Here is a 20,603-nt window from a genome sequence, read left to right on the forward strand (position 1 = left end):
TCTACAATTATTCTTGAGCAATTACCAGAGCAGAAATTTGAAATCAGCTTACATGTATTGAAAGATGATAATCTTGCTACAGATCTTATAATAGGCCGTGATTTTCTTGATTCACACTGCATCATAGCTGTTTACCGGCCAAATATAGAAACAAAAAATGCGCCTTCGCGTGCGTTTCCAAAGCCATTGCTGCAAATTCTCCCATACACAGAAACTTATACCAGCGCAAACAGTTATAACAAGATAGAAACAGATTTTGATAATGAAATTACTAATCAACTAACAGGCTTGTTATTCGAAATAGATGATACGAGCATCGATATCGTCGATGATGATTATAAAGTCAAAGTACATTTAAAAGATGATTCAGTCTTCGCGTATGCGCCGAGTCGATTCGCTTGTAACGAGAAGTTACAAATTCGCGAGATCACAAATGATCTTCTTGCTTGTGGCATCATTAAAAAAAGCAATTCACCATATTGTGCACAAGTCGTTTCCCTCAGAAAGAAAGACAGTTGTTTACGACTTTGCATTGATTTGCGTCCGCTTAATCAACGAGTAATTAAGCAAAAATATCCGTTTCCAGACATAGAAAACTGTATAGATCTACTTAGAAATAAAAGCGTATTTACTCTCCTTGATTTGCGCGATGGTTTTCATCAAATCAAGGTCGATGAGCAGAGCAGTAAATATTTTTCATTCGCTACGTCCGATGGGCAATTCGAATATACTCGGCTTCCTTTTGGTTTTTGTGAAAATCCTTCAGAGTTTCAAAAGAGACTAGTAAATATCTTACAACCGTTTATAGAGGACAACAGAGTCATTGTATATATAGATGATATTATGATCGCCTCAGAAACGGTCGAAGCAAACTTAACGACTCTTCGAGATGTTTTGATGACTTTAAAGAAACACAGGTTCGAGATAAATCTTAAGAAATGTAAATTCCTTCGTTGTAAAATTGATTACTTAGGTTATTCAATTTCACATAATCAAGTTACAATTAGCGTACGTCATACTGACGCGATTAATAAATTCCCGCGTCCGCGCAATGTTACAGAAGTCCAACGGTTTTTAGGTTTAGCAAATTACTTCCGTAAATTCATTAAAGATTTTTCGATCAAGACTAAGCCGCTCCGAAATCTTTTATGTAAAACTACTGTTTTCAATTTTGATAATTATTGTGTTAATGCTTTTGAAAGATTGAAAAAAGAATTAACTTCTTTTCCAGTTCTAGCGTTGTATAATCCGAATGCTAAAACTCAGTTGCATATCGACACGAGTGTTAGTGGCTTAGGCGGAATTTTATTACAAAAACAGTTAACCAGTGACTGGAAGCCGATAGCTTTTTTCAGTCAGTCTTTTAGCCAAGTCGAGAAAAAGCATCACAGCTTTGAGTTAAAAATGTTAGCGATCGTTCGCACAGTCGAGCACTTTAATATATATTTATATGGTTTGTCATTTACGGTGATAACAGATTGTAACGCGCTGATGTACGCAATTACAAAATCCAACCGAAGAATCGCCAGATGGACATCAGCTTTGCAAAACTATACTTTTGATGTAAAACACAGAACGAGTGAACGCATGGTTCACGTAGACTCGCTGAGCGGCATTAATTACATAGACGCTCTACCGCTCGAGAGAAAACTTGAACTCAAACAGTTGCAAGATGATCATCTTAAAATGATAGCGCATAAACTAGAGTTCTCCGATAATGAAAAATTCCAACTAATCGAGGGATTAGTTTACAGAAAAAGTAATGATCGTCCTCAATTTATAATTCCAGAATCGATGGTGACCAATATTATTCGTACGTACCACGACGACATGGCGCATTGTGATATCGATAAAACGATACGAGGTATTGCGAATACATATTGGTTTCCGGATATGAGAAGGAAGGTTGCAGATCACATTGATAATTGCCTTGCATGCTCAATGTCCAACGCTTCTTCTCATACTAAGGAAAGTGAAATGCAGTTAGAACCGCTGTCGAAGGACCCTCTTAAAATTTTGTACATTGATTATTTTGGGCCATTCCAACAAACAGTGGATGGTTACCGACACATTTTCGTAATCGTAGATTCTTTTACGCGTTTCACGTGGCTTTTCCCGATAAAGCCCAAGAATACTAAAGAGGTAACTCTACTCTTGAAAATTTTTTTTGATGTTTTTGGTCCGCCTTCGGAAATAGTCTCTGACAAAAGAACTGCTTTCACCTCTTCCAATTTTCGATCATTCGTTGACGTCCAGTCAATTAAACACCGACTTGTTAACGCAGCATCATTGTGGGCGAACGAATTAATCGAAAGAGTTAATCGTTTTTTAATATTATCATTAAAGAAACTAGTGGATTATCCGGAAGGTTGGAAAGCCTGTCTTACCAAGGTGCAATATGTCTTAAACAATACTTATCATTTAAGCATTAAGAATTCTCCGTCCAAATTATTACTTGGCTATGATCACCTCCATGATCATACAGATAAGGCTCTTTCAGATCTGATTGATAATTTAGCTGCTATAGATAAAGATCTAGAAGCTAATAGATGTTCAAATCGCGACATTGCAGTAAAAACTACTAAGAAATTAAAAAATTATAATAAAGATTACGATAAAGGACATATCACACCCTCTCAATATAAGAAAGGCGAGTACGTTATGATTAAGAAACTGTACACGGAACCAGGTCAAAGTACAGAAGAACCCGAGTCGGCTTATAAAGGTCCCTTTGAAATTACGAAAGTCTTAAATAATAATCGATATCTGGTGTCAGCTATACCAGGTTTTAATTTATCTCAAAAATCTTACAAAGCAATTCTTACATCTGACAAAATTAAATCCTGGATTCGCCCGATGTAATTATAGGATTTCTAGGTGCAATTAATTAAGTACTGTTATAGTTTATAAGAAAACGAAATGTACAGTTATTTTTATTTTACAAGACTTATATTTTTGTAATGTTAATAATTCTCTTTCTTTTTCTAGTGTTAAATGTACATGTTAAAAGGAGTCATTCGAGGACAAATGCTTTGGCAGAATGGCCGAACTGTAAGAATTAACTGTAAGAATTAATCGAAAAAAAGTTAAAAAATTTTTTAACATTCTTTCGATTTTAGTATAAGATCCACTGCACCACCTCCTAATTTTGCGTCTACTTTAATCCTGTAAAAGGATTTTTTATTCCTTTCAGTCAAGATTTTTCTGTTCGAAGATTTTTATACGACTGTAATGTGATAATTTGGTCACTCCAGCATCCCTTAATCATTTCATCCTTGTCGTTTATCAAATATTAAATAAGGATAAACGATGCTCGCGAGCGTTGCGAGCGTTAAGTAGAAAGCAGCCTTACAAGCCTCAAAAACATAACGCTTGTGCCTGCGATGAAGCCCGAACTCCGATGAGATCGCTGTTTTTTTACACCGATAAAATGCGACACATCGACATATCTTTATATACTATTTCATCAATATCGCACTCGCACATACCCTATAAGCGCATAATATTATTTAATATTAAATAATATTTTAGGCATATTCTCAGAATATTAAATATAACATTTTACTAATATTTTACTAAAATTATATAATATTCCTGAAATATTAATGGATGGTTATATGTCCACTCCTAATAATATTATATGATTATTAAAAGTAACATTTATTTAATGTTACTTTAATATCGTATAAACATTATAAAGTATTATAACAGCATTTACTTTAATTTGTAAAACTGTTACATCTGTTCAGTATAAGTTTAAAAACTAAAATGATTTTTGCTCTCAGTTGTTGAACTGGATACGTACTTAAAATCACTTAAAATGTTTTTTTTAGCACAAGATGCAGCATAGACTGATAAGAACTTTTCGTTACTGGATTGTGAATCTAAATTGCACAAAATTAAAAATAATTAATATTTATTAATATTTTAATAATGTTTCAGGAATATTAAAATATAATACTTAGGTTTATTATATAAGTGGACATATAACCTCTATAGAATACTCCTGTAATATTAAAAAAATATTTATGATATTTTCGAAATATTATAATAACATTATTTTAATTTTTTTAATAATATTCATGTAACATTCTAGGAACATTTTGCGCTTATAGGGTACGTACAAATTTTTTAACTAATTTTTCGTATTAAGTATATGCTAAACCTAATTCTAAGTACTCAACATTGGTTCATGTAGAGTAAAGCAGTGTAATACGCCCCATATTTTATTTTTCTTTAATAAAACATGTTTATAATAAAAATATTTTTTACTTTTATTAAACAAAACAGTGATTAGTTTGGTACATAAAAATTGCACAAATGTTTTATTAAAAATCTAGTTATGAGATGCATTTTTTAAAAGGGCGTATTTCCGTCGGTGCTGTTAAAAATGCTCCAGTTGAACTAGAACAAAAATAAACTTAATAATAAATTTTTTAAATAAAGACAGTAACAAACATCGTTATTTTAAACAAGAAGCATAATAAAATTGAACAAAAGAAATAAAACATGTTTATTACTTCGTGATGGTATTTTATACCTGTCTGCTTGCTTCATTGATATCTAATTTTTTGTTTTTCACTTTAATCATAAAGCATCTTCGAGAGCTTTTGCGCCCCACGAGCATCATCTGGTGGTCTTTCTTTTGTAAGTTTTCGGCATTATCTATGAAAAGAAAAAGTAATAATTAATGTAATGAGGCAAATTTATCTTATAGAAGTGGGGCATTTTTACATTTTCAAGGTAAATATGCCTCACTATAATAGATACTAAACCAGCAAAAACTAATAACAAACAGTGATTATGTATTGTAGATTATGTTTCATAGTATTAACAGAAAATAATTAAATTTTGCAAAAAAAAAAATACTTTTATATACTAACATAAGATACACTTAAAAAAATTTACCGTCATAAGTTCAGTTTTCCTTTGACGAAAATTTTCAATTTTTTCGTATTTTTTTTATGCAAAGCACTTCACGCGTGAATTATCTATGGCTCTGTAAAACACACATTGCCACCTACCGAACAGGTAGGTGGCAGTGTGTGTAGGTATATATAAATTATTCGGAAAAGTTACTATTTCTCTTTTATATACAAATGAATTAAACATATGTTTTATGTTCCAATGTTGAACTTTGTGTTGTCTAAACATATATACATATAGCCGAGAAATTTACACCACATTTTTTAAAAATCAAAAAGATACAAATATTAAGAAAAAGGAAGTCAATAAAAGTCATTTTTAAGTCATCTGAATCAAAATTTTAATTATAACTAAAAAATGACGTAAATTCGGTCAAAATGACGTCAAATTGACATTATTTTGACTTTCCTGTTCTTCTTGGGTTTCTAATGATATAATCTTTGTTGGTTCTACTCTCTGGATTCCTGCTACCTGCTGTAGATTTTAGTTAAAATTTCGTTTTAAACCATATGTCTAGCTCATTTATAGTTGAAGCATGAGCTATTTTGAAGACATTAAAAGTTGTTATGGAAAGAGAATTTCCTTATGTCAATATTTGCACGGATTCAAAGAGCTGCTTAATGGCTCTAGCGGATTGTAGATATAATAAATTCAAACTCTGTCCCTTAATATGGGACATTCAAAACAGAATATATTCAATTAACAAATTCTTTCCAAATATAAATGTCAGATTTACTTGGTGTCCTGCCCATATAGGCATTAAGGATAATGAAATGGTTGATGCTATGGCCAAAGAAGCTGCTATATCGAGCTTAATAATAAGGTGAATTTTAAACAGTGCACATCATATATGTCGAGTACATACGATAAGATTACAGAAAATTTTTATAAGTCTTTCGAAGCGAATGCTGGTTTATATTACATCGAACTATCAGAGTACATAAATTTACAAATTTTTAAAAAACATAAAATGAAAAAAAAGATTTCAGTAAAGCTATATATATGAGTCATTATAGGTTATTGCTATACTAATGCATATTTTTTTAAAATCAATGTCAAAGATGATTCTCTAAATGTGAATGTGGTTTTGATTTCCAAGATATCAATCACATATTATATATGGGCTTGTCCATTATATGAAAACGAAAACAGGGATAGAATGATAAGATTATTAATTGATTTAAAATTATATCCATTTCCTTTAGCGTATATAATAGCAAAGGCAAATATAAAAGCATTAAACTATATAGTTAATTTTCTAAATAATAATATTAAAATTTAAATAGGGGCGGAATCCATAGATGTTGCTTAAGATTCAATCTGGTCTTAAACTAGTGCTTAAGATCGCAATTGATTCATAGATGTTGCTTAAGACCGAATCTGAAACTGAAACTTGGGACCATGCTTAACTAAGGAAAATCTCATTCCATAGTGAAATCTTAAGTACGACTCAAGATTATTATTAATCTCAAGCAATATCTTAAAATGCTACTACGGCTCTAATTGGTTCATGCACTACCCTGGTAGCAAGCTGACGTCAAAATAACGTCTTTTGACGTCAAAATGACGACCTTTGACGTCAAAATGACGTCAAAATGACGTCAAAATGACGTGTGTTGCTACCTGGGTAGCTTAAGACCATCTCGAATCTTGAATATCGTCTATGGATTCCGCCCCTTGTTTAACATTCAGAACAACAATGAACAACAAGGATACTCGAAGGTACTTCGATTGGTACCAGTCGGTACTCAAGTTTTCGAATGCAGCCAGCAGATTGAGGCCCCTGCAGGTACCTTTTCATGTTGACGCTCGACGCTCATTTTCGGCGTCAATATAAATCACGTGATAGAAATTGACGAATATCAAGCGTTAATTTTGATCATGTGACCTACTTTGACGCTGAAAATGAGCGTCGAGCGTCAGCATGAAAAGGCACCTTGAGTGTTGAGAGCTAGTCGTGGCTAGTCGGTCTGTCGGTTGCTGATAGTTGTCTGTGGTAGTCGGGATTGTTGGGAAAATGGCAGCGTTCATGAAGGCCGTGCAGACCAGAACGAGCATGAATGGCATAACAAAATTGTTCACGAATTTGTCTTTGACCTCGAGTGTTATTGAGTCTCCTAAACGTGCATTTCTTCGCAGGTTCGTTTTCCCCTCGAGCTGCGTCATTTATATTTTGTGACATTTCGTTCAATCTACCGGTACCTCCACAATGCATATTTGTAGTTTTTTCTTAGTTTAAAAGAATATTAAAAATATTTTCGCCATCTAATGTAAATATTTAATTTTTTTAATGTATAAAAACTTTTTGTCAAGTGATTTTTTATCATTTAACATATATAAAATGAGATTGAGGTTATATCACACCCGTGTTAGGTTATATCACATTATACTTAAACGAAATTTTTGTGACACAAATACTTGCAATTCGCGGTCTCGCGTGAAGGAACCACGGTAGTGTCGTTGTATTTGGCTTAGCATCGAGACACTATCGTGTCTCCTGAAACACTGGTATAAATAGACGTGTTTGATGTAAGTTTTGCTTACTCTGCAACTCTCCGGAGCTGATGGTGGGTCTATTGAATCCATTCAATATTTTTTTATGTTGTATTTGCAAATTTGAATTATTATTATTAAAATGAACTTTTTTCATTCTTATACAATTTATTAAGTCATTTTGGTTTCTTGTAATTAGTACTTTTTAATTCATATAAATGGATCTTGCACAAATCCAACTTTAGTAATTATATTACAGTTTCGACATCCAAGGTTAAAAAATAATTAGAATGAAAGTTGAAGATTTTGGATTTTTTATCTTTTAATGCGTTTTCTTTACAAATGCAGCACACCGACTTTGCACTGTGCGTTTATACATCTCACATCAGAACGCCGTGATTTGATGGAATTTTTTGATGATCCAAAAAATTGGGGAAAGAATGAGGTACGAGTTGGTCGGTCTTGGAAAAAGGATGAATTGAGATTGAAGAGCAATTCGGATCTCCACAAATTATGGTGAAATTTACCTATCCTGAGTTGTGTTTATTGAATTTTAGATGCTAATGACTTACAGATTTATATGTATAGGTTTGTCTTATTGAAAGAACGTAATATGCTTATGACTATGGAAGAAGCTTGCAATAATGCAAACGAGATCTTTCCAAATCCTGAACGTTTGAACAAAGTACAAGACAGCATGAGTAACTTGGAGTCGATTGTTCGCGAAAGAAACAGAGCGTATCATTTGCTCGAAACTGGGCAGACAGGAGAACGCCCTGGAAAACTTGTTTATAATTGCTTAGGTATAAGATCTATACCATTTATGTATAATAACTTTCTATGTATACTTAAAGTTAAAAATGTTTGGTCCTAGAAAAATTATAATAGAAATTACATAGATATAGAAAATAACTTCTTTTGTATACCTAAAGTTAAAAAGTTTAGTAGAAAAATTACGATAGAAATTACATAGAAGTTACAATAGAAATTACATAGACAAAGAAAATAAAATAATATTAGCTCTATTATCTCTTTGTAGGTTTAAGGTTTTATTATCAAATGAGACAATATTCTATTCCAAAGTTTGTAAACACGAAATGGTATAAGACACATTTGTTTGGTTTTGGTGGATATGCAACTCGCAAGTTTCTACGCTTGTACAGAGAGCAACTGTGGAACAAGAAACGCAAAGCAAGAACGTACGTAGAAATAGTCTTTGCTATTCGCTTAATACATACACATGCAACATGATATATTTCTCAATTAATTTATTTCCATTAAAAAATTTTTTTCAGACGTAACAAAAATCGTGTTGCAATGTTAATGAGAAAATTCCCGAATATGGATCTTGAAGCTGTGAAAGAACAGTTTCCAGATGTTGACATAGAAAAGACAAAAGCATCCAAAAGAGCAAAAAGCCATACTGTACCTGTGTAGGTGCAATTTCTGTTAATGCAAATTATTAAACGTTTTGAGATACTCGATTGCTAATACAGTATAAAAATATATAAGTTTATGTATGTAATATTTTTTTTAATCATGTCTCTTGAGATTTACATTTCAAAACATTTTAAATTAATTATACAATAATCACATAAGTAGTTTGTATGTAATGTAAAAAGACAAACAAAATATAAATAGTTCGATCAAATTCTTTTTAGATACTTTTATTAATTTTCTATTCATCATAAATCATGTATAGATATAAAAATAATATTCTATCTGGTAAAACTGTTAGTGAATTATATAAATACAATATTAAAAATTATATTATCGAAAACTTTAGAATCTCTTAAATAATGCATGAAATATGTACTCTATAGAGAAAATTGAAAATATGACACATAAATAAAAGAATATAAAATATAAGATTAAAAAATATTTACTATTATATATTATTTGTATAAATTATGAATTTAAAAATGCTTCATTCTCTTCCTTTTTGAAAATGTATTACATTTCCAAATATATAATGTAAAAAGATGAACAAAATAAAAATTATTCAATGAAATTTCTTTTTATATACTTTTATTAATTTTCTATTTATCATAACTTGCATCATAACTTGGTTACGTACGGTGATACAGAATTTTTGTGTGTGAAAGATGTACGGATGTAACATTTAAAACATGCTGGCTGTAACTTGTAGAAAATTTAATTCCGTATACTTTTCACACAGCACTAACATATAAAATCGACTCATCTTCGCGCGGTACTTATTTGTTTAATTTACATAAATCTGACATAGGAATCTCATGAACTTAACAACATTAACATTTATTACTTAACGATGTATCACAATCACGTATGAAGCTACATGAAATAATGCAGAAATCAAATATTTATTCACAAAAATATTTGGAATGCATCTGTTTATGTAGCTTTGGTAACATAAGATTACAACTTAAAAGATCATAACAAATATCTTATGCCCAACGATATTAATGTATGTTATAGGTAATAGTATTATTATGTCACAAATAAAATTTATTTTCATGTACAGCTTTTCTTATATATCGTTTCATGTTGTATTAAGTATATTTAAAACTCACAATAATTTTTGAAGCATAAATTATTTATAATCATTTTGGTATAATCTTTGTGTAACTTTAATTTGTCATTATTTCATAAAACAATTCTTAAAAAATTTTAATATTTGCATGATGCAACATAAGTTGATACAACCTATATTTGAACTAACTTAATAAGTCTAATATTACATTATGTTAAACTAAATTAATACATAATGCATATAATACAATTATTATGCTCACACATTGCACTCGTACATTTATAAAATTAATAGATACGAAATAAAATTTTATCACTTTAAAACTACATATCATAAGGTGATACATAGAAAGTTTTGATACTAAAAGTAAAACTAATTTATAATTATAAATAGCAGTAGGAATGTTAAATTATACATAAATTTCAAAAGCGATTTATAAAGTATTATTATTCTTTGTTAAAGCTGCTTTAAGTGATTCTGAATTTTAAATCATCTCGGACGAGAGATAAATATCTACTTTAATATCAATCGTGCGTATTCAAATGCATACTGGTTCGTCTCTTCAAATATATGTGAATATATAGACATTCATAGTAATCAATAATGTCTCACAGTTATCATTATATTACATTCTCTGCGTATTATTATAAATTAATAATAGCTTATTATGGTGGCTTACACTACAAGAAAGATAATGCACCATTTTGCGATTTCCCTAAATAGTTATCTATACGTTTGAGGCAACTTATATGCAAGGTAATGCTCAATCTCTCATCAACACCGCAATATAGCGAGAATATACTGCACATATATTTGTATCTTGAAATTAGAAATATCACATTATGCCATAAATTAGTCCAAATAAGGACCTCTACGATTCTACTTATAAGCCACAAAATAACACCGATTGTTCTAGTTCCAAGTGACAGATATATGGCACTTAATTTTTGCAACCAGAAGCAAAGATTTGTATTATGTTGTATAAGCGGATAAGTTATATCTCTTTGGCATACGATATATTAGTGTTTGAATTTTGAGATTCATAGTTACCTGGATATTCGCGTGCGTTGTTACGAGAGTTCTGCTTTACGTTCTATTTTACGAGTCTCTTTTATGGCAATATGATAAAATAATTTCTCAAATGACGGTGTATATATTGTCCATCGGTAAATCTTCCATTTATTCTAAAGCTGGTGGCAGCAAGTACCGCCAGGCGTGTTCCAAATCTCTGCTGGCATCCGAGCAACGTCGCTGCAATTTATCCTCCGGTGGAAGTGTTGCCATAGGAAACTCACCCTTAAAAATTGAGAGATTATATTAACACTTGTATTTAATATTACAATTACAAAGTCTGGCCACGAACGATTTTGTCAAAACCTCATAAGAAAGAAATATATATCTACTATATGTCTACTATATATCTTTCTCGTAGGATTTTGACAAAATCATTCATGGCCAGATTCTGTTATAAGGTCTCTAATTATAATATGTTGCTTGCGTTATATCTTACCAAGTTTGCATCGGTCCACAATGTCTCCAAGACTTCTTTAAAAGCACAAAGTTCAGTATAATTTGTGAAGTATATAACCCAATCGCCACTACTTTCATGTACCTCTCGACACGCGAATTCCTACAAATATATGATATATGATAATAAACTCCATTGGCAAATTCCAATTAGCGACAAAACATAGAATTAACAATCTCTATGCATATTCTATTTTTGACTAATATATAATTACCAGAATACACCACGATTGCTGTAGCAACGGCACCCTGAACGTTGCTAGATCCTTGATGGAAGCACACGAGAGCGTTTGACCTCTCTGCGTACCAGGATGAATCTCTTTCATCGCCACTAGGTGTTTCGTGGTCGTGATAAGACTGCAAGGTAACGGCTCTCTTTTTTCCGTACTATCGAATAGACCTGATGCGCTTTGAACGAAGCTCTGTAACCACTCGGAAGCCACGTATTCGTCCGGAGCAGCAAATTGATATGACTTGTTGGGCTTTAACAGTATTTCAAAGGTATGCGGCCGATGAGAATTGGGAATCCTCCTGCATCCTTGGCATAAACCGCCCTTTAATGGTATGGCACGTTTGGGAAGCCGCTGATTCGAATCCGTGAACATATAAACCACTCCACCTTTCAGTACAAAATAGCCGGCCTCCCAAGGATGCGTGGGTGCATTCGGATGTAAGTGTTGGTAAGTATGTGGCCGGAACATCAGATCACCTTCTTTCATCGGCCCACATGGTGTACTAGGCGGTGACATATGTTCGTCTTCCATATAAATAAGGCTGTAATGTTCTATTTTCTCATCCTATAAAGATAATAAAAGAATTAAAAATAGATCTTGCAATATAACACAGATATCGATATATAAAATGTTTATAATTGGAGGAATAATATGAAATAAAGAATATTCTGTACCAATATTTCTTTTTAGAACTTATAATCACTGAAAATAAAAATATAAAATATTCTACCGCGTTAAAATAAATTCTATTTTAATAGAATTTTAATTCTAAATCAAAATAACAAATAAAATTTTTTTAAATGTGACTTTTCGATTGATACATTTCTTTCTAATCTATTTTCAGAGCTTATAAATTTTTCAAGAAACAAAACTTTATCATAATCTCTAAATATAGTGTACGCACTGGATGCACAGCTGTGTCAGTGAGAATTGAATTCCTCAGAATGTGCATATCTTCGTAATTCAATTCTTTAACAGCAGGAAGCCTCGGTTTCGTCGGCGATCGTCTCATGGCCATCTCTAAGTGGCTGATTAATTCTGAGGTAGTTTGCGAGCTGCCGGTGGAGAACAGATATTGCATTTCGCAATCGGCGTTGGAAATTAAAATACTTTGTGCATTTGGGCCGATCTATAAAAAACAAATGTATACTAATTTTAGTGAAATACATGGTACATCAAGATAATTAAGTATGTAAATAAGGTTGTAAATAAAAAAAGATAAATAAGTTAAGAGAAATATAAGTATGATAATTTAAATATTTCTTACCATAATAACATCTAGCTCATTATAAGGAATAACGAATTGATTACTGTAAGAATGGTCCATTTTCGAGCAAGTTAAGTATAGCGTCTTGTCTGTCAATAACGCGATCATCGGCTTGCTTTCGCCGTTTGTCATGTATGAACTTCGCACTTTGTATACTTTATATAGCTCCTCCGTTTTGTCACGATAGATATGTCTCTTGAAAAGTTCACGCAACTTTAGGCTTACTTTCTCACCACTGAATTCCTGCTTCTCGGCAGCCACGTTCTCTTGGATCTCTTTATCGAGATTGTCGTTAAAATCTTTGAATGAATCATAGCTCATCTTAATTCCTTTGATATATAAAGTATTCGCCTTCGGCGGTTTCTTGTTCTTCTTAATTTCGAATTTTCTCTCAGTAATCGATTTCAGAAATCTACTCAGTAACGACGTCTTTGACGGTGCCTGGCGCAAAGGCGGCGCCAGGAGTTTACTGCTACTCTCACCCGTTAGTATCGCCGTCATGTTGCGCTTCTTCGACGGTGAGACCAAGTGTCGACTACTCCTGCGTTCCTCCAGCTCGGATGTTGTTACACTATCCGCATCCGACCAATCATTCGAATTTGCATATTTCTTCGGAGTCAATGATTGCGGCATTTCCAGCTTAGATGGTGGATCTTCAACAATGTTACCGTATGCCTTTTCGACGATATAGGCTTCCTGGGCCTCATTCTCTCCCAATTCTATTTCCATCTTAGGCCTCAGACTCTTGCCCGGATCCTCTTGACCTTCTGGCGCCCCGCGCTCTAATAATGATAAATTACAGTTGCACCTACAATTACGTTGACATGGCATATCAATGCACAGTTTTGACAATTCCTGCTTATCAGCTCCATCACCATCAAATGCACTCGACGATGACGATGAGAAGCAGTCCGAGTAGCAATCCGAGTGCACGTTCCTGCCAACATTTTCATTTTTCTGCATGTACGGCGAATCTCCATGCGCACACCAACTGTACCTGCCTTTCTGAGCGTCCCTCTTTAAAACGGAACTAGGTAGCAAGAAACTCATGGAGAAATCGGCAAAATTCTCGTCATCTTCTAGTTTCATCGTTTTCAGTATGTCTTCGTGAAAGCTGACTCGTTTCTTGCTTTCGCCTCGCTTTTTTTTACGCTGCCTACGTTGTACTATGCCCTCTGAACTGGAGGAAGATAGAATGCTGGCGTCGGTCATATTGATCGTGTTCAGGATCCCGTAAGGTGCATCCATGTTGTCACAGTCAGAGATTGTCATACTCAGCTCTAATAGATTCGTATCATTATTGATTAAATAAGAATTACGAGGATCTATGTTCTTTTTAAAGCTATAGGCAGGACTTTCACTGTAATAAGTGCTTCTCTTACCAAAGTCCTTTACGCCGTTATCAATTTTGTTTGTTTTATCCAGTTTGGTTTCATCCAGACTCTTACTGTAGAAATCGTAGTCTTTAAGAGTCTCTAAACTGGAGCAATTCATTTCATTGTCATCCATTTTTCGCGTTACGTTCTGGTTAACTATATCATTTTTTGTCATCATAACAGTCTGAAATTTAGTAATCGCTGGTGATTGCGTTGGCGTTTTGCCATCCTCACTCGAGTCACTAGATCCAAAATTCTTATTGTCTTCCATACGATTGTTGATAATCGTCTTGTACCTACTATTCCGGTATTTAGGAATATCATCCATTGAATAATCCTCCTGTTAAAGTTGACGAATTCTAATGTATTATTCGGAGAACGTGGAGATTTTTCTGTACAGTTTTGACCAAATCTATATCTTACCTCTTTGTAACTGCTTCCATCAGTTTCATTTGCAATGTCCATGTCACTATCGAATGCGACGCCACTGTCTCCCGGAGAAGCTAGGCTCGATGAAACGCTAGAAGACCTTAGATGCAACGATAAGACTGTTCCCGATGGATTTACGCTCATAGGCCTCTGTGGCATGTAGTTGCAGATATCCAAATATGTCACATCCTGTACAATTTTTATATATAACAATGTTGCTTTATTACACAGTATATCACAATATTATTGACTGCACATTAATCTAAATTCCGATAATTTTATGTAAATATCTTTTTTTTTTTAGTAACATGTTTATAGAAATTTTCCATGAATAAGCAAACTGAGCGATATGTAGTCCATACGAAATAAAGTATGTACTCGCAAATAAAATGATAATCTCTTGCCCCTTGCAGCTCTATATATAACAATCTATCAAACTGCATATACATGTGTGATTCTTGTTATGTGATTGATGTTATTCATTAGTATGATAAGTGTAACCAGGGGGTGATATTGGTATCTGCTTAAGGATAAATAGAATAAAAATTACATGGTGTATTGAACGTTGAACAGAGAAGGAGAAAGTTGATTCGGTTCTTCATAAAAGTGTTATTGCTTGCTAAATGCTTCGTAGACTATTTATAATTTATTATTTATTACATCGATTTAACATACCAATTGCAATGTGAAGGACACGTTTTCCAGACCGGCGAGAAGATTAATCAATTGATTGGTCTTATCAGCATCTCTCACGAGTGCATGTGGAAAGTACTGTTTTTTCAACGTCTTCGTGTCTCGCAATAAACAAGCCAGATAGCTCTCAAAACTGCCTTCGCTTAGAGTATGATAAAGCCATGCTCGACCTGTGTAATATGAACAATTCAAGAATATTAATGAAGAAAATATTAAAATATGTTTATGTTTAGATGCATTTTTATACACAAATAAATATGTACTTTTAAATAAAGATGCATAAAATCTCACAGTTCACAGAAATTTTTTTAAGCTAATTCAATGAAATATAATTATATTTTGCTCATATAATACAAAGCCACGCATTATATGAGAATTTAATAGCAAAGGCACAATCGTTATTTTTAATCTGTTCAACAGCTTTATGATAAGATAGCGCTATTGAGCTATAGTTATATATGTCTATTCAGGTACATTTTAATTCGAGAGTTGAAGAATAGAAAGTGCAGATATAAAGCTATTGTTCAATACATTATTCCTGTGACAAGACTTCAAAGCATACCTTTTCCTATAGAAGTTAGTACACTCTGCAGTGCATGTATGACCACGACTGTGTCCTGGTGACTAAGCTCTCTAGCAGTACCCCAATATCCATGTCTCTCTACACGTAATCCATGGCGCAATGCACGATCCAGCCAATAGACCAACCAGGAATCGCCGTCCAAGACCACGGTACCGTAGAGACTTTGGGCATAGACCTGCTCGAGACATATACATATTACTCTCATTAATACAGAAATGTATGTACAACAAAATAAAAATGTATTAAAGCACAAAGAAATATGACTGAAACGTAATGAATCTCAATGTTTTCAATATACAATGAAATTTAGACACACAAGGTCTTGCTCTTTTCTAGATGAACTAGTTCACACTAATTGTATGCACTTAAAATAAAGATACAAGTTTTAATGCAGTCCAGTGCAATGACAAAAAAACAAGCCTATAGTCTCTTCTTACAAAGGAAACTTTTGACAGTTAAAAGCAGAATTGTTTACACGAAATACGCTTTTATATCATGCTTTTATTTTCGAATGAGCACACCCATTTTTAGCCAACACCATTCGCCTCACTTCTACTGATACGCAAGTGATCCAAAACTGTAGTCAATTCAGATCTGTTCTTTTTAATGACGTTTTGCACGGAGAAGAATAAAATAAGTGCGCGATCAATAATCACGGAGTGAAAAGGACACATGTCAAAAGGAAGCTTCAGATAAAAAGGACAGAGCTTTTATCAGCTGTTCCGTACACAACGCACATCCCGCGCGAGGCTGTCAATGAAATGTCAGCGCAGCCCATTGGTTTCAGTGAAAGTGACTCACTTCTCGGCAACGTCGTGGTCTCGTCGTTACAGACGGAAAAACGCAACCAACAAGGCTTATTGTACGTTTCTTTATCAGAGAAAAATTTTGCGTTTATTTAAAGATACAACGGTGCGACATCGGAAGACTAAGGAATGCTCACACGTTGCGATCGAGCACTCGTCTCTCTGTGTGCAAGCGTTCGATTTGGAGCCGCTGCGTCGCGATTAACTCACGAGCAGGTCGCGACGTCACAACGGTACGCATATATATATATATATATATCTCCTGAACATTACATATGTATACACACATACTCCGAAACAACTTTCCGAGGAGCGCGTGTCGCCTTTTTCGTTTTTCTTTCTTACCTTTTTCTAAAAAGATAATTTAATCTGTAATGATATGTACATCTTCTGTGTGGATACTCCGACTTCTCCCTTTTCACAAAATATGTGAAATGTACGAAAAAGCACGATCAAAACGAAATAAATTTCATCTCCGTTTTGGTTACTTGTAGTCTAGATTTTTTATTCACTTCTTTTTTTCGTGGATCATTGAGTAGCTTTCGACAGATTCTCTGAACAATTTTTTATCTTGTTTTTGTCGCACTTTCTAAAATAACACAAAAATCCATTCATTTCATGTTAAATTTCTACATAAATTTTTAATCAAATCGGAACAGAACTGAATGGGCCCCGAAACGTTCTCAGATTGGAGATGCTGTTGAATGTTACAGAAATAATAAGAGTAATTGCGGTGTGCGTGCGTACCTTATTTCGGGCTGTTCGTCACGACTAAATGATTCATGAGAAAGCCTGTATAAAAACACGACGTGCAACAAGCAGTTATAGCGATACATGCAACGAGTATATGTACATTGAGCAAGACTGGCGTTTTGCAGATCGCTCCTATTTCGAAATCTTGATTTCCGATTCCAGATTCTGACCTATTCTTACCAATACAGATTAACTTTCATCTCGGTTTAATTCACTCGTTATCTTTTTCTAATTCTCAGAACTAGATGAAAATAAGTAGTTTAGTTTAAACAATTGAAATTTAAGTTAATCTATATTGATAAAAAAAACTTAAGGAGAATAATGTCATTTCTAGAAGTTCAGATTAACGTTACCTTAATTTAATTTACACTTTATTTTGTTTTATTCTTAGAACTAGAAAAAGATAAAAATTAGACAAGTTAAACAGAGTTAACTCTTAAGTTAACTCTTAGTACATACGATTCGTGTCTTACGTAATTAAATTTTTTTTCTTTGAAATACTAGAAACACTTGGCTAAGTAATACTTGGTCTATTCTTTCTTTTTTTTAATACACAATTTTATAAATACTTTCTAAAGATGTCAAAGTAGATGTAAGAATTATTTAATAATTTTTGTATACTTGTGTTGAAAATTAACCTGGGACACGAATGCCTCACAGTGTATAATAAAAAACTGGAAAATCATCGTGTATATACATTTTGTCTTGTTTTTGTCGCACTTTCTAAAATAACACAAAAGTCCATTCATTTCATGTTAAATACATATATGATAATACATATATGATTAGGTCAATCATACATATTTCTTTTCTTCAAAAAACTAGGCATATCAATTGATTAGTTATAACATTCATATACAACTTTTTTAAATACACAATTTTATAAATACTTTCTAAAGATGTTAAAGTATATGTCATTTAATTTTTGTATACTTGTGAAAGTGTTGAAAATTAATTTGAAACACAAATGACTCATGGAAGACCAGAAAATTATTGTACGTATTAAGAATTAAACTTAACAAAAATGGATCTGGGTATCAACGACGAAACTTTTTTTCCCTAAGATGAAAAGTGCAAAATTTCTCCATTAACTTCAATGGTAAAAATTTTCACTTTTCACTTTCCATCCCAGGGATAAAGTGATTGATACCTTGACATTCGAAAATTGCAAACCGATATAATTAAACATCAACAAGGTCTGGTCTTGTGCCAAATAAAATAATCTCCACGTTTATCTTCCTGGCGATGGAAATGCGACGACTGGCACTAGGTCAGGAATGACAGACCGGTGCAACGTCGTCGAGTATAGACTTCGATATCATAGTCACGCGAAAGTGTTCTCTATAGCTGTCTCACGACTACGAGACTGACGAGATCATAATTGACGTAATAAGACACACTTCTTGCGTCTATGAGCATCCGAGATCAAACTCGCCGAGATTATACAACAATAATTCCGATTTCTCCACTGTTTTTCTCCACGTAGTGTCCAAGGCGCCCGACTATTATTAACTACATCAGTTCGATCAGCGCTCTTAGGAGGTACCCATGCTTTCAAGAGAAGAAGGGAAAGGCACGTAAGGAGCTGTACGAATCGTTGCACAATTCACGAAGCTTGTGCATCGCATGCGGCAATAGCATAGCGGCAAGCAGGTATGTAGACATATAGAATTATAGAAAGAGACGGCCTTGGCGGACCGGGTGTTCGACGACAATCAGTCGCTCACCAGTTTGACAGCCTTTGTGAGTTCCTGCAGGATCCGGCCCTTGGAGAGGACCTTGTCGGTGCAGAGATCCATGTCCTCGCGGCCTGACGACGGCATCTCGTCGTCACGCGCTCTTACATGATCCACGTCGCACCAACGTAAAAACGGCTCATACGTGCCGCGGAGAACGGTGTCGAGAGTACGACGGAGCAAGCCGGGCCAAGCGGCGGCACCCACGACGCGGATGCTGGTGTCGCACGGCTGACGAGTCGCGCTGCTGTCGTCGACGGCCTCGTCGCTGAACGTGCTCATTGATTTTAGTGGGGCGCAAGTCACCCGCGATTTTCAAGCTGCGACTAACCGGCAGAACGTCCCCGGCGTCTTTATGTCGACGTTCTTCCTCCGCCTCCTCCGCGAATGTCTTCAGCAGCTCAGCCTCTATCTTTTAAGATAAACAGTGGAAACATTCTTCCTCCATTCTGCTTTCATCCTTGCTCTTCTCGTTTTCTTTTCTATTTTCGAATGCTTTTCAAGAATTATCATGTTAAAGGAATATATATAAGCCCTGAAAAATTGAAGAAGATTTTAACATAATTCTTTCTTATGCTCACAAGATGGATTATTTGGACTTACAATTTCTTATATTTTGTTAATGTGATACTTTTGTTTATAAACTTTTATTTATCTTGATAAATAAACTTTTGTTTATCTTGTACTGCGTTTAAATTCTGAATTCATATATATGTTTAAATTTTGTAATATTTTTGTTGGTACTATCAAGTATTATAGATTCTGCATCGATTTGATTTGTTTGTAATTTATTTTTATTCATAAATTTTTACTTAAAACATTAATAAATAATATGCTAAAAATGTGATATTGTTACGCATTTTTATGAAGGAACTACGTAATTACATGTACGTTTACACAATAATTAATCTGTCTCGGTAACATTCGAATAACTTTCAGTAATTATTAATAATCATTCGCGTGTTTTTTTGCTAAAGAAACAGTTTCATTAATTAACGCAATAATTAATCCGACGTCTGTATCAAATAATTAAATAATTTTTGATAATTGTTCATATTTATTTTTACAGTTCTGCAGTTTTAAAAAAAATTATCAAAATGACGAAAGTTCGATTGTGCTTAAAAGTCGAAAGAAAATTAACACGGTTCTTTTTACACATTAAAGATTATTTAGATTTCCAACTTATGATTTACTTATGTAATATTTTTGTTGATTACATGGACCATTACCTTTTTAGTTCAAAGATGCGCTTGAGTTCTGAATTCATCA

General features: G+C 33.5%; 2 protein-coding genes and 1 long non-coding RNA gene across 4 annotated transcripts; 2 read left to right on the top strand and 1 right to left on the bottom strand.

The window, feature by feature from the left end:
• Positions 1 to 6,880: 6,880 nt before the first annotated feature.
• Positions 6,881 to 8,912, top strand: mRpL47 (mitochondrial ribosomal protein L47). Of its 2 annotated transcripts, none has more exons than XM_018446235.1 (5): positions 6,881 to 7,065; positions 7,768 to 7,935; positions 8,008 to 8,230; positions 8,467 to 8,618; positions 8,715 to 8,912. In XM_018446235.1, exons 1-5 carry the CDS (start codon positions 6,944 to 6,946, stop codon positions 8,854 to 8,856), a joined length of 807 nt encoding a protein of 268 aa, XP_018301737.1. In that variant the 5' UTR covers positions 6,881 to 6,943; the 3' UTR covers positions 8,857 to 8,912. The 2 variants fall into 2 exon arrangements, with proteins under 2 accessions (XP_018301737.1, XP_018301736.1); XM_018446234.1 differs by having other exon boundaries at positions 8,008 to 8,222; positions 8,459 to 8,618; positions 8,715 to 8,911.
• A 1,421-nt stretch (positions 8,913 to 10,333) lies between these two features.
• Positions 10,334 to 19,864, bottom strand: prd1 (pleckstrin homology domain-containing protein pruning defect 1). Its single transcript, XM_018446233.1, has 9 exons — positions 19,326 to 19,864; positions 16,019 to 16,214; positions 15,439 to 15,626; positions 14,758 to 14,952; positions 12,959 to 14,674; positions 12,596 to 12,820; positions 11,674 to 12,255; positions 11,442 to 11,561; positions 10,334 to 11,227 (listed from the first exon to the last, which is right to left on the bottom strand). Exons 1-9 carry the CDS (start codon positions 19,614 to 19,616, stop codon positions 11,111 to 11,113), a joined length of 3,630 nt encoding a protein of 1,209 aa, XP_018301735.1. The 5' UTR covers positions 19,617 to 19,864; the 3' UTR covers positions 10,334 to 11,110.
• LOC108721598 (uncharacterized) lies at positions 16,617 to 19,419 on the top strand. The gene is made up of 3 exons (XR_001936576.1): positions 16,617 to 17,078; positions 19,085 to 19,251; positions 19,356 to 19,419. It is a non-coding gene; the product is annotated as an uncharacterized lncRNA (long non-coding RNA).
• Positions 19,865 to 20,603: the final 739 nt, after the last annotated feature.

The sequence above is a fragment of the Mycetomoellerius zeteki genome, unplaced genomic scaffold (genome assembly GCF_001594055.1).
Source record: "Mycetomoellerius zeteki isolate Tzet28-1 unplaced genomic scaffold, Tzet1.0 scaffold174, whole genome shotgun sequence".
Taxonomy (NCBI): Eukaryota; Metazoa; Arthropoda; class Insecta; order Hymenoptera; family Formicidae; genus Mycetomoellerius; species Mycetomoellerius zeteki.